The 27308-nt window shown below is 38.0% G+C and overlaps 1 protein-coding gene across 2 annotated transcripts; it reads left to right on the top strand.

Moving 5' to 3' along the window:
- The first annotated feature begins 2156 nt into the window (after positions 1–2156).
- On the top strand, positions 2157–27062 carry POLI (DNA polymerase iota). 2 transcript variants are annotated; one of them, XM_040264455.1, is made up of 10 exons: positions 2157–2483; positions 4125–4247; positions 7275–7439; positions 11203–11355; positions 13118–13354; positions 14261–14439; positions 15250–15338; positions 17673–17803; positions 22887–23092; positions 24665–27062. In XM_040264455.1, the coding sequence occupies exons 1-10, from the start codon at positions 2405–2407 to the stop codon at positions 25478–25480; spliced, it is 2178 nt and encodes a 725-aa protein (XP_040120389.1). In that variant the 5' UTR covers positions 2157–2404; the 3' UTR covers positions 25481–27062. The 2 variants fall into 2 exon arrangements, with proteins under 2 accessions (XP_040120389.1, XP_040120390.1); XM_040264456.1 differs by lacking the exons at positions 2157–2483; positions 4125–4247 and adding an exon at positions 6120–6235 and having other exon boundaries at positions 24665–25732.
- Positions 27063–27308: the final 246 nt, after the last annotated feature.

Genomic DNA, 27308 nt, shown 5'->3' with positions numbered 1-27308 from the left:
CAGGGGATCTTTCCAACCCAGGGATTGAACACAGGTCTCCTGCATGGTAGGCAGATTCTTTACTGTCTCAGACACCAGGGACACATTTAAGATTTTACCAGATGCCAAATCTCATGTATTAAATTCCTATTCCATATGATTAAAAATTCAGGTATACAATCTAACGGTATTTTAAAAAACTTTTTATTTTGTACTGGAGTATAGCCATTTAGGGCTTTCAACGTGGTGATAGTGGTCAAAAGCTATGGTTTTTCCACTAGTCATGTATGGATGTGAGAGTTGGACTATAAAAAGCTGTCAATTCAGTCAGCTGAGTTGCTCAGTTGTGTCTGAATCTTTGTGATCCCATAGACTGCAGCATGCCAGGCCTCTCTGTCCATCACCAACTCCTGAAGTTTACTCAAACTCATGTCCATTGAGTCAGTGATGCTATTCAACCATCTCATCCTTTGTCATTCCCTTCTTCTCCCACCTTCAATCTTTCCCAGCATCAGGGTCTTTTCCAATGAGTCAGTTCTTCTAGTCAGGTGGCCAAAGTATTGGAGTTTCAGCTTCAGCATCAGTCCTTCCAATGAATATTCAGGACTGATTTCCTTTAAGGTGGACTGGTTGGGTCTACTCGCTGTCCAAGGGACTCTCAAAGAGTCTTCTCCAACACCACAGTTCAAAAGCATCAGTTCTTCGGTGCTCAGCTTTCTTTACAGTCCAACTCTCACATCCATACGTGACCACTGGAAAAACCATAGCTTTGACTAGATGGAACTTTGTCGGCAAAGTAATGTCTCTGCTTTTGAATATGCTGTCTAGGTTGGTCATAATTTTTCTTCCAAGGAGCAAGCGTCTTTTAATTTCATAGCTGCAGTCACCATCTGCAGTGATTTTGGAGCCCCCCAAAATAAAGTCTGACACTGTTTCCACTGTTTCCCCATCTATCTGCCATGATGGGACCAGATGCCATGATCTTAGCTTTTTTAATAAAAGCTGAGCACTGAATAATTGACGCTTTTTAACCATGGTGTTGGAGAAGACTCTTGAGAGTTCCTTTGACTTCAAAGAGATCAAACCAGTCAATCCTAAGCGATATCAGTCCTTAATATTCATTGGAAGGACTGATGCTGAAGCTGAAACTCCAATACTATGGCCACCTGATGGGAAGAGCTGACTCACTGGAAAAGACCCTGATGCTGGGAAATATGGAAGGCAGGAGGAGATGGGGACAACAGAAGATGAGATGGTTGGATGGCATCACTGACTTTATGGACATGAGTTTGAGCAAGCTCCGGGAGTGGTGAAGGACAGGGTAGCCTGGTGTGCTGCAGTCCATGGGGTGGCAAAAAGAGTGGGATTCAACTGACCAAGCTGAACTGAACTGAGTGCTGCCTGCCCATGCACAAGCCCTAAGAGATGTGGGTTTGATCCCTGGGTTGGGAAGATCCCCTGGAGAAGGAACTGGCAAACCCACTCCAATATTCTTGTCTGAGAATCACATGGATAGAGGAGCCTGGCCAGCTACAGTTCATAGGGCGGCAAAGAGTCAGCTGGCTGAAGGGACTTAGCACAAACGCACACAGACAGTTACCAATGTTTCGACAGTTCCAGGTGAACAGTGAAGGGACTCAGCCACACCTATACACGTATTCTCACCCAAACTCTCCTCCCATCCAGGCTGCAACTTAACAGTGAGCAGAGTTCCCTGTGTTATATTGTAGGTCCTTGTTAAGTTTTCCACTTTAAATACAGCAGTGTCACAGTATCTTTGAGTCAAACAACAAAACGAAAATTTTAACATACTAGCTAATCATATTAGTTGGAGAAGGAAATGGCAACCCACTCCAGTATTCTTGCCTGGAGAATCCCATGGACAGAGGAGCCTGGTAGGCTACAGTCCATGGGATTGCGAAGAGTCGGACACGATTGAGCAACTAACACAATCAGTTTACAAGGTCGCCTGGCTCTCACCATAATTTCCATCGATTCCCCCACCCCCATCACCATAAAATTTCAGCATCTCCGGGTTAGCATTTCTAACAGTTGACCGGGAGAACAAGCTGCCTTCTACATAAAAATGAACATTTAAAACTTGTGATAAGAACGTAACTCCGAAGACCGCAAGCGGGGGGTGGGAAGAGCTGTTTGGGATGGTAAACCCTCCTTCAAGGCTACGCAGGAGAGAAGTCCCGGACGCCGGTCAGGAGGACTTGCGGCCCTTGTGACCGCCAGGGCAGCCCGCGGCTAAGCGCACACTGCGCAGGTGCGAGCCCCGCTGCTCCCCGCGGAGCGCGGGCGGCCGCGGCCGGAAGCTGCCTTTCGGTGGGCGGTCGCCGCGGGGGAATGGAGAAGCGAGGGGGTGGAGCCCGAGGAGGCAGGCGGCGGCGACGACGAGGAAGCGGACGCGACTCGGGCCATGGAGCGGGCGGAGGCGGGAGCGCCCGGCGGCTGGCCCGGGGCGCTGGAGCCTGACGGGCCCGACGACCTCCCTTGGTGTAAACGAGCAGGCGGGGCGGGGCGACGAGGGCGGGCGCCCCGGGCGGCGGCGGCGGCCTTTGGAGAGCGACCGTCCCCTCTCCGCCTGCGTCCCGGCGTTTTCCCGGCCCCGCCGAGAGGGCGGCCCTTCGCCGCCTGGTGTTCTGAGGCCAGGGTCCCCGAGAGGGGCGGCTTCGCCCAGAAGGGGAAGGCCGGGCGCGTCCAGTGGGGTAATGGAGGCTGCGCTCGTCTCCCCTCAAACAGCCCCGCGAAAGCGGAAGGGGCCTCGGGTGCCTCAGGATTGCGGAAGCGGGAACCTTGTCGCCCACTTGGCAGCGGTTGCGGCCCGGCCTCAGCCCGGAAGGGACCGCCCGGCTCGGATCCGAACCCGGCCGGGTCTGCAAGTGGCCGCCTCTCTGCTGACCCGCTTCCAGCCTCGGGGCCCAACCCCCGGGGTTTCGGGCCAAGGCTCTCTCCTTCCCAGCCTCCCAGCCCTTCGTTTTTAAAAAGCTTTAAAAATATTAAATACTTGCAGATTTACAGAGAGATGCACAGATAACTTTTACCGACTTTAATGGCTTACGTCACCGTGATACATTTGTCAAAAGAAAGTAACGTTGGCATAGTAATTAATACTCTTAACAGAAGGACAAGCTTTATTCAGATTTTACCAGGGTGTTTTTTTTCCATTTGTTTCTGTTCCAAACTCCAAACCAGGATACCACATGGCATTTTAGCCTGCCTTGTTTTTAACTGCTGTTAATAGCTGAAATCTCCTGTCTTATCCCTCCGCCCCCTCCACCAAGATGTGAACTACTTTTTAAAATCTAGGAAATATTTACTCAATCTTTAAATTTAGCAAGTATTTGTTGGTAGTCTAGGTATCGGCTATTCAGCATTGAACCAAATAATCCTGATCTCATGGGAGCTAAATATAGTCCACTGGGACCCATAGATTCTGCCTTCTGTTTTGTGTTTCAGGCTATTTTTTTAAGGACAGGCCACTTAGAATAATTTTTTGTTGTTGTTTAGTCGCTTAAGTCATGTCTGACTCTCCTGCGACTGCATGGAATGGACTGTAGCCCACCAGGCTCCTCTGTGCATGGAATTCTCTAGTGAGGAATACTGGAGCCAGCTGCCATTTCCTCCTCCAGGGGATCTTTCCCACCCGGGGTTTGATCCCATGTTTCCTGCTGCTGCTGCTGCTTAGTCACTTCAGTCTCCTGCACTGGCAGGTTAAATCTTACAAGGAGCCACCAGGGAAGGATAATTTTTAAGTTGGCTGGAAGATTTGTGTTTATAAACCTTTCAGCCCTTTCCAACTTACTTTAAATTTTCCTATAAACGTCAGAGTCCTAGGATTACCTCATGCCTCTTACATTATTGATAAAGGGTTTTCCCCCCTCAAAATTTATTACTATTCTGAGAAAAATGCAATACACCAAGAAATAGTAAACAGGCCTGAGGACTCTCTTGTAGGTGGAGTTTCTTTCATACCCTTGTAAGTTTTAGATTCTTTGACACATGTAATAAATCCAGGGGGAAAAAAGAATCGCTCTATATTCTTTCTTGGTTGCCCTGTTTTCAGGGACTGGCAGTTGCTCAGAGGTGATAAACAGGCTGAATGTGTTTTTCTCATTTGGCTCCATATTGTGCTGCAGTTCATGATGAGCTGGAACCAGCAGGAAGTTCTTCATGTAGAGTCATAGCACACGTGGATCTGGATTGCTTTTACGCACAAGTAGAAATGATCTCCAATCCAGAACTAAAGGACAAACCTTTAGGTAATCCTGGACTTTGATACTATTTTCATTGTATGATATGATTTGTTATTTATTCTGATTTATTAAGCATATTAATGTTGGGAGCAGTTCTGTGATGCTTTATAGACAGTAATCTTTATTTCACTACTGGATGTAAACTTTGTGAGCCTCATTTACTAAATGGCAAATGTGAGAGAAGCAGTGTAATTAACCAAATAAACAGGAAGACCACAATAAACTTCTAGTCTTTTTCTCAATGTTTGAAATTTTACAGCCATTTTATCTCAAGAATAACGTTTAAAAAATTTTTAATAGGCATTTTCAACTATTCTGCTACTTTTGAAATTAACTATTGAATTGTGTAACAAAATAGTTGGATTTTGTGTGACAAAATAACTGGATTTTTAACAACCCAAAATATTAAGGCATGCATAGTACAAGCTTTTCATGAAAGCATAAGTATGTTTTAAAATAAAAGGCAAAGAAATTTTACACTGGGGAATTACTGAGTATTGTGTTTTGGCTTATTTTATTTTTACATTAGAAGAGTAAATTTCTAAAATTTTATGCATGTAGTAAGGATTTATCTTTGAGTAAAAGTATGTTGGGAGGGATTGCGGGCAGGAGGAGAGGGGATCGACAGAGGATGAGATAGATGGCTGCATGGCATCGCCGACTTGATGCACATGAGTTTGGGTGAACTTCGGGAGTTGGTGATGGACAGGGAGGCCTGGTGTGCTGTGATTCATGGGATCGCAAAGAGTCGGACACGACTGAGCGACTGAGCTGAACTGAACTGAAAAGCATCAACAGCAGTTTTGGTCACTTGCTGCTACCCCCTGGTGTCTACTTTGGTTTTGATAAAGCCCAATTCAGCTCAGCCTAGTTTACTAAGGAACAGAGGATGACTGATGAATACATTTTGGCTTGCCAAGGTCTGCTGCTGCTAAGTCACTTCAGTCGTGTCCGACTCTGTGCGACCCCATAGACGGCAGCCCACCAGGCTCTGCCGTCCCTGGGATTCTCCAGGCAAGAACACTGGAGTGGGTTGCCATTTCCTTCTCCAGTGCGTGAAAGTGAAAGTGAGGTTGCTCAGTTGTGTCCGACTCTTGGAGACCCCAAGGACTGGAGCCTACCAGGCTCCTCCGTCCATGGGATTTTACTGGAGTGGGGTGCCATCACCTTCAAGGTCTAGGGTCTTTAAAATTTCCTAAAGATGTCAAGGAGTTAGGATTAGGGAACCTGAATTTTCTTCATTAGGCATTTCTAATTAGTAGCATTGTAAGAGTGGAAAATGGCAACCCACTCCAGTGTTCTTGCCTTGAGAATCCCAGGGACGGGGGAGCCTGGTGGGCTGCTGTCTATGGGGCGCACAGAGTCGAACATGACTGAAGCGACTTAGCGGCAGCAGCAGCATTGTAAGATGTTGTGTAAGTAATGATTAGTAAAGAGGGATTGTGTAATTAAGATGCCAGCTTCCCTGTTGGCTCAGTGGTAAAGAATCCACTGCCTGCCAATGTGGGTTTGATCCCTGGGTCTGGAAGATCCCTGGAGAAGGAAATGGCTACCACTCCCAATATTCTTGCCTGGGAAATCCCATGGACAGAGGAATCTGGCGGGCTATAGGTCACAGGGTCCTAAAAGAGATGGACAGGACTTAATGACTAAACAACAACAACAATATTTGCTAATAGAAATGAAAGGCTGTGTTTTCTCCTAGAAACCATCAGCATAATATTCCTTACTTCCTGGTAATTATTCATTACTGCATTTTAATTTGTTTAGTCGATAAGTCATATCCAACTCTTGTGACCTCACGGACTGTAGCCTGCCAGGCTCCTCTGTCCATGGGATTCAACAGGCAAGAAGACTGGAGTGGGTTGCCTTTTTCAGGAGATCTTCCCAACCCAGGGATCGAGTGCCAGTCTCCTGCATTGTAGGTGGATTCCTCACTGCTGAGCCACCATTAGCAAATATATGACTACTTAACTTGGGCTGGTGACACAATGGTGAGTCCATATAATCCTGCCTTAAAAGGCTGATTTTTTAGTTAAGGAAGTGACTAATCTGATTTTTTAATATAGTTTACTGATGAATCATAATTTATTACTTTTGACCCCGTGATTCTGTTTTGGGGCATCATTTGACATATCAAAAATATGTGAAATGTTCGTTTGCCTGTTTATAATGTGAGAATTTTAGAAAACAGTTTTAGCAATTATAAGTCACTGGTAAATTAGAAGTTTTAAGCAGTGTGTAGATGATCATAATTTAATCTTTTTGATAAGGAGGGGGCTCATAATGCCACTTCACTGTCTAATCTTTTCTGTAGGTTACTGTGAAGAGAAGTTCAGTCATTAGAACATTTACTGGGGGAGATTACTAATAACTGTTGTAGGTTGGCACTTGTAACAGAACATAGCTTTATATTAATTGGGAAGTTATTCAGAAGACAAGTTAGATTTTCTAGTAGTGACCAGTAGTTAATTGTACTCAGTTACTTTCATCTGCCTTACTTTTGGTAAAACATGGCCTAGAGTTATATATAAAGTTATATAGAGTTAATTCAATGTAATTTGGGTTTTTATTGTTGGAAAAAAATCCTGGAAGGACTTTATCTGTATCTTTTTGCTGAAGACTTCATAGAATTGTTGATTTGTGGTAAAAGTGAAAGTGTTAGTTGCTCAATCATATCTGATTCTTTGCAACTGCATGGACTATAGCTTGCCAGGCTTCTCTGTCCATGGAATTCTCCAGGCAAGAATACTGGAGTGGGTAGCCATTCTTTTCTCCAGATCATCTTCCCAACCCAGGGTTCGAACCCAGGTCTCCCACATTGCAGGCAGATTCTATGCTATCTGAGCCACCAGGGAAGCCCCTGATTTGTTAAATTGTACTTCATAGAACTTTGATGGATGAAGGCTATATTTTTTAACTGAGATAGAGCTTTTTATTCTTATCAAAACATTGTATTATAACTTACAATTGTAATATGGAATAAGTAAATTTTAATTTTCAATTTTCTCAAAAAATGTTTGTTTTTTATAGGGGTTCAGCAGAAATATTTGGTGGTTACCTGCAACTATGAAGCTAGGAAACTTGGAGTTAAGAAACTTATGAGTGTCAGAGATGCAAAAGAAAAATGTCCACAGCTAGTATTAGTTAATGGAGAAGACCTGACTCGTTACAGAGAGATGTCATACAAGGTTACAGGTACAGATTATGGGCAATATACTTTCAGCATTAAATTTAATATAGGATGCCTATTAACTACATGATCGTTCAGTAAGTGTAAAGTGCATAAGTCAGTTTTCTTATTTGGGGGCTTTCTCATTAAAAAAAATTTATATGAGAATGACTTAATATGTCATGAGTAAATGGTGAAAGAAACATATAGTTGGAAGGAATTGAACTCAGTCATGGGTGATGTTTATATAAATATGAGAAAATGTAAAAAAAATTTAAAGTGAGAAAATGGAAGAAGATAAACCGAAGAAAATCAGATAAATTTAAATGCAAGCTTGAATGAATTGTGAAGAAATATGCTGTACTCTAATGTACTAATGGTAGTTGAGAGAGACTTCTGTAACGTTTAACAAAAAACAATTTGTTAGGAACTGTTAGCAAAGATAATGAGTATATTAGTTTTTTTTTTTTTTTTTTTTTAGATTTTTATGTATGTATTAGATATTTCAGTGTGGATAAACTCCCCCTTACTAAGGTTTGGATTTGAATCTTGCTGTTTTAGTAAATTATAGGAAAAATGAAACCATACATGTACTGGCATATGGCAAATAGATATCATTTTAAAGTGTATAAGAATCAGCTTGTTACTTGTTTGCTATTATTTTTATTTGTTCTTTTGTTATTTGTAGCAGTTTTCAGATGCAAGGGTTAAATATACTATCCCAGAGCTCTTACAAATTAATGAGGGAACAAGTGAAATGGACAAAGGATATGAATAGGCAGTTGACAAAAAGCAAACTGGACAATGTGAAAATGGGATGCTTAAATTCATTGGTACTAAAAATAAGAAAGTGAGAAAAAGTAGAAACAAAGTATTACAGTCTTAAAAAAAGCAATCTAGCAGCATTTTTTGAAATTAAAGATACATACTATGTTCTTTAACCCAATAATATAACTGCTAGGGATTTATCAAATAGAAATAAAATGATAACATATATGTACAAAAATGTCTCATAGCATGATTCATAATTGCCAAAAATATGGAATGAGAACATGCTCATCAGGATGAAAGTGGCTAAATGAATTTAAGACTTCTCTATAATGGAATATTATATGGCCATTAAAAATAGCTCAAATGGTATCATTTCATTTGATTCATAGAGGTATGCCTTGTAGAGTGGGTAAAAAGCAAGATGCAAAAACCTGTTATCAGGTTTTTCCATATGTGTAAGACAGTGACCCAAACACCTTCCCCCACATATGTGTATGTGTCTATGTACACTTAGGAAGAGAAAGAAGAGAGGGTGTATACTAGGTATTTAACCCTGGGTAACTTCTGGAGGGGCAGAGGTGGTGCTGAAACAGGGGGATGAGGGAAGAAGGGATAGCCAAGCAAAAAAGACAAGACTGTACTCCCAAAATACCACTTGTGTATCTGTGCACGATTATATATATATATCTGAATATTCAGAAAATAATTTTTTCTGTACATAGAAGAGATGATGTAATACATATAGTTGTACATCTTTGTTCTTGGTGATCTTTCACATCATCCGTATAGCTCTTCCTCATTCTTTTTAATGCCTGCACAGTATTCTATTTTGTCCCAAACTTATTTAACCATTCCTTTACTGATTTGAAGACAGTATATCTCATTTTATGCCTGTTGTCCTTATGTAATCATTAACTGCATCTCCTTTCATTCAAAAGATATCTCATTTTGGATGATAAATTATGTGGTTTCTCTTATAGTGAGGGGTTATTAGGCTCTTACCAATTTTTTGCTCTTAAAAAAAAATCAATATGTGCTTCAGTAGACATTTTCATACAGAAATTTTCACATACTTTTGTGAAGCTATCCTTAAAGTGAGTTTCTAAAGGTTAACTGCTTGAGCAAAGATAATTTGCATTAGAAATTTGCATACTGCTCTATGGTGCACTTCAGGTTTTCCCAGCATATTGTTAGTATGTGTGAGAGTATTAGATATTCATAAAGATTTTGCCTGATAGTTGGAAAAAAAAAAGTAAATCATTGTTTTGATTTGCATTTCTCTATGAGAAGTTTGAGCATTTTTTTAATGTATTTTTTGGTCATTTATCTACATGTTTTGTCTTTTTTCCTTTATAATGTCAGACAAATCAGTCTAAATGATTTCTATACCACTGCAACTCTTCACAGTGAAAAGTATCATACTAGAAAATCAATGCATAAATCTCAGTTTTTACACTGATTCTTAATTTATAAGTTAGTATCTTGAAAGAATTAAAAATGCACTAATATAATAACAAGAAATATTCTAAGCATGATTTATACATTGATAAAAAGTTATTTTGTTAATTTTTTTCATGGTATTTTTGGAGTTGAAATAGGAATGTAGCCTAATAGTCCTATACTGAATTATCTCAGACCTATTTATGACATATAACCTTATTGTTTACTTCATACCTTTATTCTACAGTATTCCATTTTTTTCTGTAATTATAAACTCCTTTCTTTGGCTTGTGTAATCGTAAGGTTTAATAAATGCATCTTGTTTATGAAATTGACATATTGACAGCCAAAAAGGTTAACTTCACAAATGGATAAGTGATTTATTCCTGTGACCTAGTAATAGAACTGATGTAATCAGTCCATGTTCAGCAGTCCACCAGCTTTGTACATGATTCTGTATTTAACTTGCTTTTCTGCTTGGTAGTTAAAATTTGTCCTTTATTTTCCTTATTGTAGTATTGTTTTGATAAACTTTTATTTTTTACCTGTTACTGCTAGGCATCAGATATATACTTTTGGGAGAAAAAAAGCAGAAATTGGTGAGGGAAATTCAAAGAATTCTTTGATATGGTCAGACACAGTGTCAGTTTTCCCTCTGTTTCCTCTCAGTAGGTTGGAAGTGATTTTTGAAGGTGACTAGATCATACTGTTCCTTTATTAATTGTTTTACCCTGCTGTTATCAGTGTTAGCACCAATAAAACAGAGCTTTCATATTATAGGACTTTAAGAACATAAGCATTTTTGTATAATAAGTGACTAATAAGTTGTTTTCTGCCACCCAGCTGGTATCAGTAGATGATTCAGAGAGAAGTGAAAATTCTTCTTAATGGTTTCAAAGTTATTAGTTTTAATCCTAAAAATGAGACTTGATAGTCTTTTTGAACTTATTTCAAATCTTGGTTCAGTTCAATTTAGGAAACATTTGACATAAAGACTGGCATTTGTGCTAGAGGCTGGATGTTCAGATACATGTGAGTCACGATCCGTCTCTGTCCTTATGGAATGAGTTGGAGGGTGACTAGTCAGAATGTTGCATTGTAGTATATTTTGTATTAAGGAACTTTTCTTTTTGACTTAGTATTCATTGGAAATTTAGGTTTTATTTTGTTTCGCCTTTTTAAAATTCTAGTGAAAAATATAGCTTGAGTATATTATTACTTTACTTTTCTAAGCAGACTCTATGACCTACTGCTTCAAGATTATAATTAACTATGTTCATTGATATTTAATGTACTGCAGATAAATTATTGGTGTAGGAGATTGTGGTAAATATATTGCTATGAGTATCTGCCCAGGATGTTATTTTTGGACTTATTTTATTGGAAAATATTGCTTTTGTGTAGAATATGGCACAGAAAAAAAAAAAAATCCCAGTTAACTGACTGTATTCAAGATATTGTGTAATTGTGAATATACCTAAAACCTTTATTTTGTTATTTTTTAAGCATAAATAAAAGAGTTAAATCTATTCTAGTTATAATCAGTTACATCTGTGCTCCAATATTATTTTAATTTAGAGTTGTTGGAAGAATTTAGTCCAGTTGTTGAGAGACTTGGGTTTGATGAAAATTTTGTGGATCTAACAGAAATGGTTGAGAAGAGACTAGAGCAGCTTCAAAGTGATGAGCTCTCAGCACTGACTGTGTCGGGTCATGTATACAATAATCAACGTAAGTAGGTTCTTATGCACTCTATTTAGTAACTTAAAGTACCTGCATTTCTTAATGTTCAGTCAGTTCAGTGAGTTGACTGTGTCTTTCAAAAGTTTTATGGCTTTTGTTGCCATAGTTCAACCACCTAAGGTGATTAAAATTAGATATTGTTATTCAATATTAAACAGGCAGAAAATGGTATTTTGATAACATACAGCTCAGTGCTTTGTGCACTTTTCATTTCTCTGACACAGTCCTGTGTTAACCATTTTTAAGTGTCATACCTCTTTTAGGCCATCCTTAAGTTACAGGAGTTGGCTTCTTGGAGTAATTTTTGGTTTTCGTAAAACCATCTTAAGCAAAATTCTAGGTAGACTAAATTTGCCATTGTTGCCTCTTTGCTTGTTCGCTTCTATTCTCCCCGGGCACCAAGAGCCTCCCATGTTAGCCCTTGTGGGAGTTTCCTGGCCTGCCTACCGTCCTTTGCACGCTCATATTTAATCAGTTGAAATTCATCTACTTCACAATTGAAGTGCCAGTGACTGATGATATTTTCAGGGCAGTATTGTGTTTGAAAATAAGCTGCAGTCAGCTCCACTGAATATCTCCTTGGGCTGTCAAACATCTAATGATTGCTGGTGACTTCTAGACCCTACCACGTAGAAGGCAAGCTCTTGTGTTTCTGTGTGAGATTTGTCCTGATCTACTTGCTCCTGGGTCTCAGCCTGCCTGTGTTTCCTCTTACTCCCCTTTTCGAGATCTGTTGTGATCAATCTCCAGTCATTCTCCACCTCTCTGATATTAAAGAAGAAAAGAGGTGGAGCTACAGTTCTCTTTTATAAGAAAATATGAGGCTTTCATGTGTCCTTTGTATCTGTGCTCTTTTGTCACTTACAAGGTCTGGGTAACAAGAAGGTTCCAGGTGTGTTTCTGTATAATTTTTACAGCAAACTTGGAGTCTACTGGTTAGAACATATTATAGAGACCTTGGCTTTATGGCCTACAAAGTCTAATTCTTCATAATTCTTTTCTCTTTTGCATAAGATTTTGTTAATTTTTTTTTAAACCTACAGAGGAGTTGATGGAACAGTACAGTGAGAATAGTCATTATGCCGTTCCTTGTAGATACTCCTTTTGTATCATTTTACACATTTGTTTTATCTTATTGTTTATTAATCATTTGATAGATTGTTGAGCATTTGAAAGTAAATTATAGACATCGTGGCACTTCAGATGTAAATACTCCTGAGGATCAGGACTGTGTCATATAACTCTAGTGTCATTTTCACATCTAAAGAAATTTGTTTCCATATAGCAATTTCCCTATACTTTTAATAAAAGATGTCTTAAACTGTATACAAATCCAAAATTGTTTTTAGTAGCACATACCACTGGTGTGAAAACTTTAAATTCAAATCTTTGAAATGTTAGCTATATCATTAACGTAACATTTTTACTCTTAGGCTTACTTCCCAGTAAACATGAGTAAAAGTTCTGGCAATGCCAGTAGGAATTTTTTATGAGATCAGTTTTTGTAATCTGTTAATCATTCAGCACTCTCAGTATGTATTTGCTATCACAGGTCCTTGGAATTCACTTGTGATAGTTATTTTACAGAATTGCTGTGAAGAGCCAAAGAGATTAGTTAAGTGTGCAGCAGTGTGGTGGTGTTGAGGGGTAGGGTTGGATATAAATTAAGCCGTTTATCTTTTAAAAACTAATTTGTTGAAAAACAAACAACGTTTTGACGACTTTTAACAACATCGGCTGTTTTCTGTAGCTGTAAACCCACGTGACATGTTGCATATCAGACTCCTTGTTGGATCTCATATTGCGGCTGAGATGCGGGAAGCCATGTACCAACAGCTGGGTCTCACTGGCTGTGCTGGAGTGGCATCTAACAAATTATTGGCAAAATTAGTTTCTGGCGTCTTTAAACCAAATCAACAGACAGTCTTACTACATGAAAGTTCTCAAGATCTCATTCATAGTTTGAACCACATAAAGGAAATACCTGGTAAGACAAATATATTTGAAAAACATATATTGGTTTTACTGTATTTTTTTAAGTTTAAATATTACAGTTATGCATAATTAATTCTTATAGAGTCTGTGTACTTGGCTCTTGTGTGTGTTAGTTGCTCAGTCAGGTCCAACTCTTTGCAACCCCGTGGACTCCCGCCAGGCTCCTTTGTCCCTGGGATTCTCCAGGCAAGAACACTGGAGTGAGTTGCTATGCCCTCTTCCAAGGGATCTTCCCAACCCAGGGACTGAACCCGTGACTCCTGCACTGTGGGCAGATTCTTTACTGTCTGAACCATCAGGGAAGTGTACTTGGCTCTTGGTGAAAACCAAAAGCCCCCTAAAAACCTGATATTTTCTGGAGAGAATCTATATTAGGAATCTATATATATGAAAGTACTTTTCTAGTTTTACGTGCTTTTATATTGTTTCAACAGAAAGTTATAACCTGGAAACATATGGTCCTTTATTTTTAGTACCTGGTTCATACTTTAATACTGTCCCTTCACCTAGAGAATGGAATTGGTCTTTCAGTAACTCTATTTTGGGATTGTACATAAAATATTATGGCCACAAAGGATCTTCTCAAGCAGCTAGGTCCACTTTTTATTTTAAAGATGAGGAAACTGATTTTCTTGAGGGGTTCAATGACCTATTCATATCATTGGGCAAATTTGTATCTCTGAAGATCAAATGCTTACATTTTTATAGATTATCAGTAATGTATGTATTAAAATTCATTTCTGTGGCATTAAATTTTAAGTTTGGTCTCAAAAAAAATACCAATGGTATCCAAAATTATGGTATCAAAAGATGTGGTTGATATATTTATAGTATTTTAATTAGCTAATTTTAAAGAGAAAAGCTATTGTAACACCACATGCAGCTCTTTTTGCTTTAGGTATTGGCTATAAAATGACCAAACGTCTGGAAGCACTGGGCATCAGTAGTGTGCGTGATCTTCAGACCTTTTCATCCAAAATATTAGAAAAGGAATTAGGAATTTCAGTTGCTCAGCGTATCCAGAAGCTCAGTTTCGGAGAGGATGACTCTCCTGTGACTCCCTCAGGACCACCTCAGGTATATGAAGATGTTGCTTATTTTAATGGAGTACTGGTGGTCACATTATTTGAGATAAAGATTTCCAGTTCTACTACTGTATTCTTACCGTTCCAATTTGCTTATTAGGTTAGTACGTGATTGTTTTCCTGTGAGAAGGCTACTTATTATATTAAATTAATAAATATTATTAAATTGAATCTAAGAATTAGTATTTAAATCTCAAGTTAGCCACTTTGACTATTGCTTAATTTTAATAGCCTGTATTGTATATAGGAAGCAAAATAGTTTGTAAAAATATTGTTTTCAGAGTAGTCTAATGATTTAGAAAGTGCAGAAAGTTTATAATCACCCAGGTAACAGTGATTTTTTTTTTCCTGTGAGATGATAATATATATGTATTATCCCATAATCATCACCATAAACCTTTCATTTAGGTAGTATTAACGTTTGTTCATACCTTTCCCTCCCTCCCTCACTCCCTTTTCCTCCCGTAACTTTTTTTAAGACGAAGATACTGTATTTTAGAAAGGGTAAGTAACTTGCCCAAGATTAAACTGAGATTCAAGTCCTAGGAAATTAAGAGCCTCACTGTAATCACATATTAAAGCTTGGCATTGGTACTAGAGCTTTGTAATTTTCTTGATTTCCAATGCACTTTCTAGTGGAGTACAACTTGCAGATAAAAAGATTTAATATAAAAGTGAACTAAATGGCTCAAACTAAGCATAAGAGGTAAAGAAAGTGTTGATTATTTATTTGACATATACACTGATAATTGGATATGCTTATTTGGGTTTTTATTAACACTTACTTGTGCTTCTTTGGTAGTCCTTTAGTGAGGAAGATTCATTTAAATGTTCATCAGAAGTTGAAGCTAAAACTAAGATTGAAGAACTACTTGCTAGTCTTTTGAACAGGTGATTTTTCCATTTTGCCATATCCTCTTACAGATTCTGTGTACAGCACATGGAAATACTATATATTTACTATATATATACTATGTATAGTATATATATACTTGATGTTCTTTCTTGGAATTTGCAGGTTAACCGGAGACTAAACATGTAAAGATCGTCTATGAACCTCTCTACATTATAAAGTATTACACAGCTAGTAACATATGTCCTTAACTAAATTTAATTCATCTACTTCCACTGGTCTTAATATTAGTAACATTGTGGTTTACTGCAGATCTTAAGCTGCTGATCATTACCTAAGGGAGTTTTGTGGGTATCTCTGGAATCGCTACACTTAATAAATTTGTGATGATTGAGGATAGCAAATTGATGGAGAAAGCAGAAGAACCCTTTTATTTCCTGTGCCTCAGACTATAGAGTCAGACTAAGGAATAACTTAATGGGACTGTGTGTGAGCAGTGAGGGTGACTGTGTGTATGCTCAGGGTTACTGGCCTTTAAATACATGAAGAGTGTTAATTGGAATTATGAGTATACAAGTAGCATAGCATAAACTAAAAGATATTTCGTTTTCTGATGCTCCTTTGCCATCATATATCTATTTCTCAATACTCCATAGGAGAGTGTTACTTCCTTTCCTCCCATTTCTTTGATTTCTCAAAATGGGGTGTTAGGGGTCTAACAGCTTTGGGTAAGTGTGCTTCCGTAATGATGTTAGGATGGCCTCTGTGACTAAAAAAAATCGTTTTTGGATGACTACTCTCAGAAAACTGATAAAGTGAAATTTCCTTCAACTTTGCTGCCACATGCATTGCAATTCTCATGTCTTGAGCAAGGCCATGCAACTCATCATTTGCTGCACGCAGCTGGCTGACTGTATGACACAGCTTCAGGGATATGACTCAGGCTGAGCCTTCGAGAATGCTGGGGAAACTGGGTCATCTGCTTTGCTTCAGCTAAATGAGACTATTATGAAATGCCTAGCCACTGGAAACAGTTCTAGACAAAGGGAAACCACAAGAATTATACATTTTATAGGTTCCCTTGTTTGAAGAATCAACCCAGAAATGAGTCTTGATGCCCTAAACCTATGAAATACTATTAACCATATCTCCTTATCTTTGCTTGGCATGCTCTCTATTCTATACAGTGGCTTCTTATTTCAGTGACTTAAAAAAAAAGTATCTGAGTATGCGTGACTGTTCTTGAGCATATGATTATTAATACTATAGATATGTAAGAGGTATAAAATCATACGTTGTTTAATCCTTTCTCTAGGTACTGGCCTTAAGATTGCTTAGAATGTAACCCCTTTTTTTGTACATCTTAATTAGTTACAGGAGCCAAATTATACTCTTTGAATTGCATATTAACTTAACAGAACAAGTTTAACTGGAAGATGTTTAAACTAGTAACATGTTTATAGGAACCAGTTGAGATATTTTATTATCTTAATAAAACAGCAGTCAAGAAGTTTTGTGATTAAGCAATAAGGAAAAAATGCTTACTACAAAAATCTAAATATTCTAATTCAAAATCAATTTGATTATGCTTAATACTGTTTGTATTTCATGTTTGTGATCTTTTAGTGCATTGGCATACATATAGAAAGGTAAATGTTTTTCTTTGATGACATTTATTTTCTATTAGTGATTAGATTTTCTACTTTTTAAGCAGATTTTCCACGGCATTAAAACTTTTGCTTTCAACAACAAAAGCAAGATCGTTTGGATGGATCACTTTTTAAGATTCATGGACGAGTGCTTCCTTTCCTAAATATATTCTATAATTGACCTTTCACATTATTGCTCTAATATGCCATATAATGGTGATATTACTGACTCCCTTGGATGTATTGGAGAAGTGCTTTTTAACAAATAATTTCATTAAATATTTGTTTTCTTTTTGTAGTCTTTTTAACGTGTAAAAAATTTGTCATTTTTCATATATTTGCTTCTGTCAGTAAATGATTCTCAGTTTCTTAAATTTCCTGTTGATTTTAATATGTTACTTTTAGTTATGATTTGGATTTAGATAATAAAATGGCTTGTTATAGTTGTATCTTATTTCTGCTTTTTTCCTGATAGCACTCAATTCTGTGTGAGGCCTGAGAGCCTTACATTTAAAATTTCAAGAGTTTTATTATGAAGACTTTATGAAGTTTACTTGAGCTGTTCAAGGACCTTTATTGCCTACTGCCTGATTATCAACTATGTTTATAATTGTTACAGTTACTCAGTCTGGCACCTTTAAATAAATGAGGTAGAGTCGATCATCCAAAAAAAAAACCCAAACTTTTTCTAATTCCTTGTTTCCTCTTTCTCTTTATTTTTAGAGTCTGCCAAGATGGAAGGAAGCCACATACAATAAGATTAATAATCCGTCGGTATTCATCTGAGAAGCACTATAACCGTGAGAGTCGTCAGTGCCCAATTCCATCTCACATAATTCAGAAGTTAGGGGCAGGTAATGAATCGTTTAATTGGCATTCTGATCATTTCATTGGCAGGTTGAACTCTTAAAAAAACAAACTTTGAGTTAGAAAAATGATCCAAAAATGGGTAATCCTCACATGGAGTTAGTGAGCTATTAAGTACTTTTTTTCTACAAGAAATTTTCATTGGAAAACTTTTTTTGTTTCAATAGATAATAAAAGTAAATGCCCTGTTGAGAATGCTTCCCAACTCCAAAGAAAACACCAAACTATGATAATTAACTATATGGCGTGAGATAATTTCTTTATGAGCATTTAGATTGTTTCCATTTTTTGGCTGTTCTAAAAAATGGGGCTGTGAATGTTTGGGTGCAAGTCATCAGGCAGATATATGCTTTTGTTCATCTTCAGTAGACTACAAAGCATGGAATTTCTGGGCTGTAAGGTAGTTGAACTCTAAGAAACTGCCAGTTTTTTTTTCAAAGTAAGTATAACAAGGCAGATATTCAGCAACAGAGTATAGAGGCTTTCAGTTTTTTTCATATTCTCATTTATGTTTTAATACTATCATTTTCTTGACTCATTCTCATGACTGCGTAGTGGTCTTTCACTGTTTTTTCTTCTTTTATGGATATTACTTTTGATATCATATCTAAAAATTCTTTGCCTAATGCAAAGATTATAAATGTTTCCTATGCTTTTTTTTCAGAAATTTTATACTTTTAAGATTTATATTTAAATCCACTTTGAATTTTTATGTGTTGTGTAAAGTAAGAGTTTTAGTTTCTTCTTTTGCATATGAGTATCCACTTGCTCAGTAGAATTTGTTAACAGACTTTTCTTTCCCCATTAAATTGCTGTGGCATCTTTGTCAAAAACTAACTGACCATAATAAAAGTAAGGGTTTCTTTTTTACCTTTCTTATCCCATTGATCTGTATGTTTATCCTTATTCCAGTTCCACCCTGTCTTGATACTTTCTTGTAAGTTTTGAAATTAGGTGGTGTAAGTTCTCCAGCTTTGTTCTTTTATGAAGTTGTTTTGGCTATTCTTGGTCCTCGGCTTTGTTTGTGGAAAGATTTTTTTTTAAGGAATTTTATTTCTTTGTTATGAGTTTATTCTGATTTTCTATTCATTCTGAGTCAGTTTTGGTAATTTGTATCTTCTCAGAATGTATGCATTTCATCCAGGTTGTCTAACTTGTTATCACGAATTGTTAATATTCCCTTGTAATTCTTTTCATTTTTATAGGGTCTACAGTGATATCCTCTCTTTCATTCTTGATTTCGATAAGTTTTTTTCCTTTGTGATTCTAGTAAGGTTTATCAGTTTTGTTCATCTTTTTAAAGATTCAGCTTTTGGTGTTATTAATTTTTCAGTTTTCTTTCTACTTTGTATTTCATTTATTTCTACTCTGACCTTTGTTATTTCCTTCTTTCTGCTTGCTTTAGGTTTAATATGTCTTTTCCTCCTGGGTTCTTAAGATGGGCAGCTTACTTTATGTATTTTATGTTACCTGTTTTCTAATAATTCAGGTTTAAAGTTACACATTTCCTTTTAAGCAGTGCTCTCTTTAGCTGTATTCCATAAGTTGTGTTGTGTTTCTTATTCATTAAGCTCAGAATAGTTTCTAATATCTGCTGTGATTTCCTCCTTGACTTTCTAAACTTATTTAGAAATTTGGTGTTTAATTTACAAATATTTGATTATGTTTCAAATAACCTTTTATTGTTGGTTTCCAACTTGTCTTTATGTTGCCCAGAGAAGATACTTTGAGTAATTTCAATCCTCTTATATTTATTGAGCCTTTTTTTGTTGCCTTGCTTATGGTCTGTCCTGGAGCATGTTCCAGGATTTGCATTTGAAAAGAAGAGTTGAGCAACACTGTCATACCATTCTACCTAAAATTTATGGCCTCTTCCTCTAAAATAGCATTTTTTGAATGACAGTTTGTCTGGATATGTAAATTTTGATTGGTTTCTTCGCATACTTTGAGTATGGTATTCCATTCCTTTGTGTTCCGTTATTTTTGATGAAGAGGCAGCTGTTAAATAGTTTAATCAGTAGAGACTCCTGTCACTAGTTTCAATTAAGAAAGTTTAACCACACAGAAATTTGAACACTGAAGGTTTCAAAAATTACTAGACTATGATAGGGAGTAACTATAAAGGTATAAAGATACCCTTAAGAGGTGCCCTGGGGCTAGGGAAAAGTAGCCAAGGAAGAGCAGGCTTGGAAAGAGAGTCTTCCTCCCCTCCAGGAGAAGATGTGGTTGCGGAACACTGGATGCTGGAGAAATCCTTTGAGTTACCTGGCCCAGAGCTGCTCTGTAGTTACTGGGCCAAGAGAAACCACCCCCTGACCCCCCAGAGGAGCTGCGGCTGACTGGTGGGCACACGGGTGGCCTTGGGACGATGGGAGTTTGCTCCCTGGCAGGGCAGCGCGTGAGCTGGGGTACGCAGGTGTCTGTGTTGGGAGGGCTTCTGTTGACATTCCTCCAGGATGTGGGCAAGCTGAGATCAGTAGGTGTTCATACTGAAGAGATCTTCATTTTTCTGCTAGTACAAAGGTGGAGGGTATGGTGCCCGCATAGGAAGAGCTGGAGGAAACAACCCGCGTAGGCACGGCAAGCCTGTTAGATGGGTGTGTGGAAGGACTCCAGGCAAGGCACAGGCTTGCTGTGTGCAGTGTTTGAGTTGGTGGTGCCATGGGAACACGGTCACGAGGCTTGACTGGGGCTGGGGTTGCTGAGGGACTGAGCCTTCCACTCACATGTGGTGTGGCAGAGCACTAGTAGATATTTCCACACGTATGTACTGTATACAGACCAGGTTACAGAAGCAAGAAAGAGTAAAAAACAGTATACTGCAAAGGGAAGAGAAGCCCCCTCTCTAATTTGGTGATCCTCCAGTTCTCTCTACTGACAAAGCTTAAGAATTATGTTTAATGTAAAAAAAATTTCAGAGTCTACCCCATTGTCACAGCAGGTACTAAGTGTGCTTCAGAGTTGAGAGGCAGTACATTGTTACCCGGCATGCTCGTATCCTTGCTCTCCTTTATATGATGAGTCACTTACCTCTTTTTTAGCAGTTTGACTATATGTGTGTTAGTCCCTCAGTCATGTCTGACTCTTTGTGGCTCCATCTGAGTCTGCCAGATTTCTCTGTCCATGAAATTCTCCAGGCAAGAATACTGGAGTGGATAGCCATTCACTTCTCCAGTGGTTTTTGTGTTTATCTTACTTGGAATTTATTGAGGTTCTTGATTCTGTAGACTAAATTTTTAAATGAAATTTGGGAAGTTTGGGGCTCTTATTTCTTCAAATATTCTTTCCTTTTTCTTTCTCTTCCTTCTGAGTCTCTCATTGCACATATGCTTGATATTGTCCTATAGGTGTGTTAGCCGCAGGAGACGGGTTCGATCCTTGGGTTGGGAAGATACCTGGAAGAGGGTATGGAAACCCACTCTAGTATTCTTGCCTGGAAAATTCCATGGACAGAGGAGCCTGGTGGGCTACAGTCCATGGGGTTGTAACGAGTGGGACAAGACTAAAGCGACTTAGTGTGCATGTAGGCACGCTGATGGTCCAGTAGTTAAGAATCCACCTGCCATTGCAGGGGACATGGGCTCGATCCCTAGTCTGAGAGGATCCCGCATGTCATGAGGCCACTAAGCCCGTGCGCTCCAACTCCTGCGTACCCTAGAGCTGGCGCTCTGCAACAAGAGAAGCCACAGCAATGAGAAGCCCAGACACCACCACTCGAGAGTAGCCCCTGCTTACCACAACTAGAGGAAGCCCAAGCACAGCATTGAAGACCCAGTGCACCTGAAAATTTGAAAATGAAAATTTAAAAAAATCATGAGAAAAATAATAGCAACTTTGAAGTCTTTGCTAAATCATTCTTAAAGTCAGTTTCTATTGACTGGTCTCCTGCCCTGAGTGTGAATCACACTGCTGTTTCTTTGTATGTATTGTAATATTTTGTTGACGATTGGACATTTTAGATAATGTAAAACTCTCAATTTGGATTTTTTCCCCTGTGGGCGTTCTTTTCCTTTCCTTTGTTTGTAACTTGTCTGGACTTAAGCGGCATAATCTACCTCTCCTGCGATGTGTTGCCCTGATTTCTCTGCTTAGGTTCTTTTTGAAATTAAAAACATTTATTTTGGCTTCCTAGGAGGTTACCCTGTTGTCTGCATAGTTTGGTAGTTAGACAATAATTGGTCAAAAGTTTGCTCAAATACCACAGGCTGGAATTGTACAGGGAGATGTGCTTGGGTTGGAGGGCACTTTTGAGACTAGGCTGTTTTCAGGACTGCCTCGGCTTTTGTCTTCCGCTCCTCCCTCTTGCATCTCCCTGGTTTGCTTGTTCATTCTAGGCAGAGACACGTGGCGAGCTTAGGCCTTCTCTGCTCTCAGTCAGTTGTGGTTCTCTCATTTCCAGATCTCCTGGTTGAATGTTAGGTCTGGCCCACTGATCATTCACTCACCCCAGCCACAGTTGCAGTCCCGGGCTCAGGAGCCACATGATCTCATTTGTTTCCTAGCAAGTTTGCTCATTTTTCTGGCATCATTGCCGGTTGTGGGCTCTTGCCCTCTTCCTCCAATCAGGTCAGTCTTTGCTGGCAACAAAGCTGCTGGCTTTGACAGCCAGCCTCATCCTGGTGAAACTGCTATCCCAACCACCCTCTGTGAATGGGGGATACAAACGACCCCAGCCGAGAAGGCTGCTGTCCCCACTTTCTTGCCTAAGTTCTGGCTGTTTTTCATAAGTCAGTGCTTCTCAATTTTGTCACCTTTGGTTCATTCCAGAATTTCAAAATGATTATTTTTGACCATTTTGTTCAGTTTTAATTTTATGTGGAGATTTTCCAACCTCCCCATTCTCCCACAACTAAAAGTTCAACATTTCAAATCCTCTGGAAAGTTCAACTCATTTGGCAATTGGTGTTAATGTTGAGATGTCCCAGTTCAGTATATAATGTCACAGTGTCCCAATGATATCTACCTAGGATTTTAATTTCTTAATCTAGGCAATATAAATTAGATTAAGCTCTTAACATTAATTTATGACATAGTATGTTTAGATATTGTCTTCTTACATATTTTATTTAGGAAATTATGATGTGATGACCCCAATGGTTGATATCCTTATGAAACTTTTTCGAAACATGGTGAATGTGAAGATGCCATTTCATCTTACCCTATTAAGTGTGTGCTTCTGCAACCTTAAATCCCGAAATACTGCTAAGAAAGGGACTATTGATTATTATTTAACACCTTCATTATCAACAACTTCACACACTGGAAAGCGCAGTTTTGTAAGTACACTGTTATTGGATTTGACTAGTTAAATTACAAATATAAATTTGTGTTTAACTGATATAATTTAGAGATTTTGGGGGGATGAGATTTGAATGAGTTACTTATATATATTAGTAGTATCTTTCATATTATGGTTAGTAGCCTTAAGTATATTGTGCTGTGGTCTAAAAATAAAACATAAGCATCACTGGATAAAAGAGAAAACCTTGATAGAGGTACTCTGTTTTGGAACTGTTAAAACATTTTTTAACAGTATATAGGAATATGATGGTAAGCGCATAGGAAAGTGTTTTCAAATAACTAGAAATCGAATCTTGTTGTCAGTTTATACATAAGCCACCAGCAGCTCCCCCACACCAATGTTTTTGTTCAAGTATTTAAATTTTCTTGGTTTTGAAATTATATTGAATTCTGGTAGCAATATTGATAGAGTATGAATGCTCACTTTATAATTGTAGAAATTAAGAGTATGGTAATAGAGAGGCAGAGGTCAGTCTTAATTTCAAATGATTAAAGAAAATGCTATATAGATGGCCATTCTGTAAACTTTTGTTTACCAAATGTGGGATGATTTAAAAAATAATCTTTTACTAAATTATTTATGCCTACCATTAACTCTTAATTTAAATGTTTTTGTTATTTTCTTTATTTTTATTGTTAGTATAATTTTAGTAATATTTTTGATTACATTTAAGCCTATAGTGAGAACAGAATAGTGTTATGGAAATACTGAATTAGTGCCCTCTTCAAAGTACTTTTTTTCAGTGACGCTTATTATTAACTGAAATTTTAAAAGATGTTTACTTTTAAAAATTAGTCTGTAGAATGAGGATTAAAGGTCTTTAACACAAGTGGAAGTACCTTGTTCGTGTCTGGCACACAATAGGTGCTCAGTCAATACGTTGGCCCAAATCTCTTCTGCTTCTACTCTTTTGAAATTACTGTTTGCTGATGTTTCTTGAATTATATTTGACTATCTATACACTTTTTATGGTGCTTAAAACTAGAGGGAAAATTATGCACATTAAAATGGAAGATGTTTTAAAATTTTTATTTCAGGTACATATAGAAGAATGTTACATTTTATAAATGATACTGGATTTTTACCATAGGAGTATTTTTTTTCTTTCTGTTAAATGTTACACTTCAAAGTAGAGAATTTTACAAAACCAGTCCTTGATCCCATCTGTGCACATACATGTTTTAGATTGAGTCATTGGTGAGTCATCATTTGCATAGGCCACCATTCTGTTATCCTCACAATTGGAAGTTTGAATACATGATTGTTAAGGTCCTCTCCAGGTCTCCAGATACATACCTATCTTCTGGCTCAGTGCTGTCTAGGAAGGAAGCCCTCTTCCTGGAATAGTGAGCAAAGGTCCACAGAGCAGTGTGGCTAATTGTGGTGGCTTAATCATTTCTAGTTGTTTGGAACTGGCCGGAAGGACTGACATTATGGAGCAGGATAGTAGCATATTGGTCCCGTAAAAGCTACAGTTAGACGTCAGCAGCATGAATATTTAAAAGATATCAGACACCTAAATCACTCTGTTATCCTTACATTCTAGAAAATGAAAGACTGTCATATGGAGGATTTTTCTAAAGACAAGGAAACAAATCGGGATTTTCTACCAACTGGAAGGATTGAAAGTACAAGAACTGGGGAGTCTCCACCAGATCCCACAAATTCTTCTAAAGAAAAAGACAGTAATGAATTTCCCCTCTCCTTACTTCCTGAGGATATTGACCAAGAAGTCTTTAAGCAGCTTCCTGTAGATATTCAAGAAGAAATCCTCTCTGGAAAATCTCGAGAAAAAGTTCAAGGAAAAGGAAGTTTGAGTTGTCCATTACATGCTTCTAGAGGAGTATTGTCTTTCTTTTCTATGAAACAAAAACAGGATAGTTCCTTAAATCCTAAAGATCATGTACCCAATAGCAAACAGGTCTCCTCTGTATCTCCCTGTGAACCAGGAACGTCAGGCGGTAGCAGTTCCTCGTATGTGTCTAGCCAAAAAGATTATTCACATTATTTAGACAGCAGCTTAAAAGATGAACGAATGAGTCAAGGACCTAAAGAATCTCAAGGATTCCACTTTTCAAATACAAACCCTGCTGTATCTGTTTTCCATTCATTTCCAAATTTGCAGAGTGAGCAACTTTTCTCCAAAAACCGCATGACAGACAGCCATAAGCAACCAGTGGCCACAGTCTCTCGTCATGAAGGACTTAAAGAAGATAGAGAGCAAGAGTCTCCCAATGAGAAAATTACTTTTCCTTCTGACATTGATCCTGAAGTTTTCTATGAACTGCCTGAAGAGGTACAAAAAGAACTGTTGGCTGATTGGAAGAGAATGGGATCAGATTTCCACACTGTACATAAATGAGCATGCTCCAAAAAAGGGAAAGATCATTGTTCTCAGATTAACAGTTTATTAAGCTCTTCTAAATTAAACACTAATACTTTCAATAATGTAGAAACGTAATGTGAAATGTTCCAGATAAAGCAAACATAGTTATGGGAAGAAATTCTGGCACAAAGCATAAAAATATAACAGAAATAATGTAAAATATTACCTTCCTCTCATTCCTAACATGTTTTATATTGCTTTTCAATAAAAAGAATATCATGATCAGCATTAGTATATTTTCCATACATCATGGAAACATTGGGAGGAAGATATATATGACTGTGTATAAGGAATAGAGTAGCCAAATCATTGCTATACTAGAGCAAAGAACAGGGCTTTTTCCTATGAAGTACAGAGTTGCTCAAGAAATTCATCTCGTTAGGAAATAGCCATAAAAAAATTCTACTGCCAGCTAAGCTGCTAAAAATGCATAGGTCTTGGTACTATGTACCATTTGATAAGTTGATTTTTAAAAAAATACCAAAGCAGTGTATATTCAATTAATGCTCCTTAGTATACCTAGAACCTACCACAATGCCTAGCACACAGAGGGTGCTCAGTAAATATTGAATGAATGAGTTGTGTGGCACAGGCCCCATGAGGAATTGGGTGGTGGAATATATATGTTGTAAAGAACTAGAAAGAACTCTCCATACAAGTTGATTAAGGGAAGGATGACACCAGAAATTCAAAGTGCTCTGTCTTTAGGACTGTCAGATCATAGAAGTCCACTTCCTCTGGCCTGTCTGTAAGGTTTAAAAAAAGCAAGGGATTGGATGTGTTTGAATCTTCTTTGCAGTCTTGAAGATGAAGAATTAGAGATGAGATTAAGGCTATCAGACCCCAACAGATACGCACAGTGACTACATTGATGGTATCTGCCGTTCCCCATTGTTGTTGTCCCTTTTTGCCTTCCAGATTAAAAATTGGATATAAGATTGTGGACATTTTATAATTTGCAAGGCATAGAGGGTGTTTCTAGAAGACTCCAAAGTATGGCTCAGCACTGGTGTGGAGCAGTTCTGTGATCATGTAGGTTAACATCATATCAGTGTTAATCCACTGATTGAGATTTATTATGAGCATTTATTATCACATTTAGATTTATTATGAGCATCTGAGTATTATTCACTTTCAAATATGGGTAAGCATTCTTTCTAGATGTTACCAAGTTCCATTAGTCAAAGTATGCATTTGTAATTATTGCAAAGTAAAATGTTGCACTAATCAATAATTATGAAAGCTATATATTGGAGACAACAATTTTCAGTTATTGAGTAGGGAAAGGTATTGACAGTTAATATGAGTGTTGAAGTGGTGCAAATACTCGATAACTTTATGGTAAATATTCTTTGTGCGTCAACAAAAAATGTGTGGTTATTTGTTTTGTGGCATTATTTTGTTAATAGGTTACTACAAAATTCAAGAAGTGGGGAGTTGTCACCAACCAACAAATGCCTGAAAATGTGCTTTTGTCTTCAGTAGGGAATTGAGAAAACTGTTAGCTGAGGCTGGAAGAATGATGAGGAAGTTGCTTTATTAAAAAGCTTTTACGAAACGTTTGATAAAACAGCTGTGTATGGTATCTTGGAAAACAAAGCATACCCAATGAAAGGTCATGTATGGACATGAGAGTTGGACTGTGAAGAAGGCTGAGCGCCGAAGAATTGATGCTTTTGAACTGCGGTGTTGGAGAAGACTCTTGAGAGTCCCTTGGACTGCAAGGAGATCCAACCAGTCCATTCTGAAGGAGATCAGCCCTGGGATTTCTTTGGAAGGAATGATGCTAAAGCTGAAACTTCAG

Source organism: Oryx dammah, unplaced genomic scaffold, assembly GCF_014754425.2.
Source record: "Oryx dammah isolate SB20612 unplaced genomic scaffold, SCBI_Odam_1.1 HiC_scaffold_22, whole genome shotgun sequence".
NCBI lineage: Eukaryota > Metazoa > Chordata > Mammalia > Artiodactyla > Bovidae > Oryx > Oryx dammah.
Note: the sequence above shows the minus strand (reverse complement) of the source record. Positions and strands in the feature narration are given on the sequence as shown.

What these genes read in the sequence shown, in the direction of transcription:
- POLI (XM_040264455.1), top strand. Translation starts at nt 2,405, where the DNA reads ATGGAGCGGGCGGAGGCGGGAGCGCCCGGCGGCTGGCCCGGGGCGCTG. An exon ending in ACTAAAGGACAAACCTTTAG is followed by an intron (nt 4,248 to 7,274) that starts GTAATCCTGGAC and finishes TGTTTTTTATAG; the next exon opens with GGGTTCAGCAGAAATATTTG. An exon ending in AATTCAGAAGTTAGGGGCAG is followed by an intron (nt 17,804 to 22,886) that starts GTAATGAATCGT and finishes TATTTTATTTAG; the next exon opens with GAAATTATGATGTGATGACC.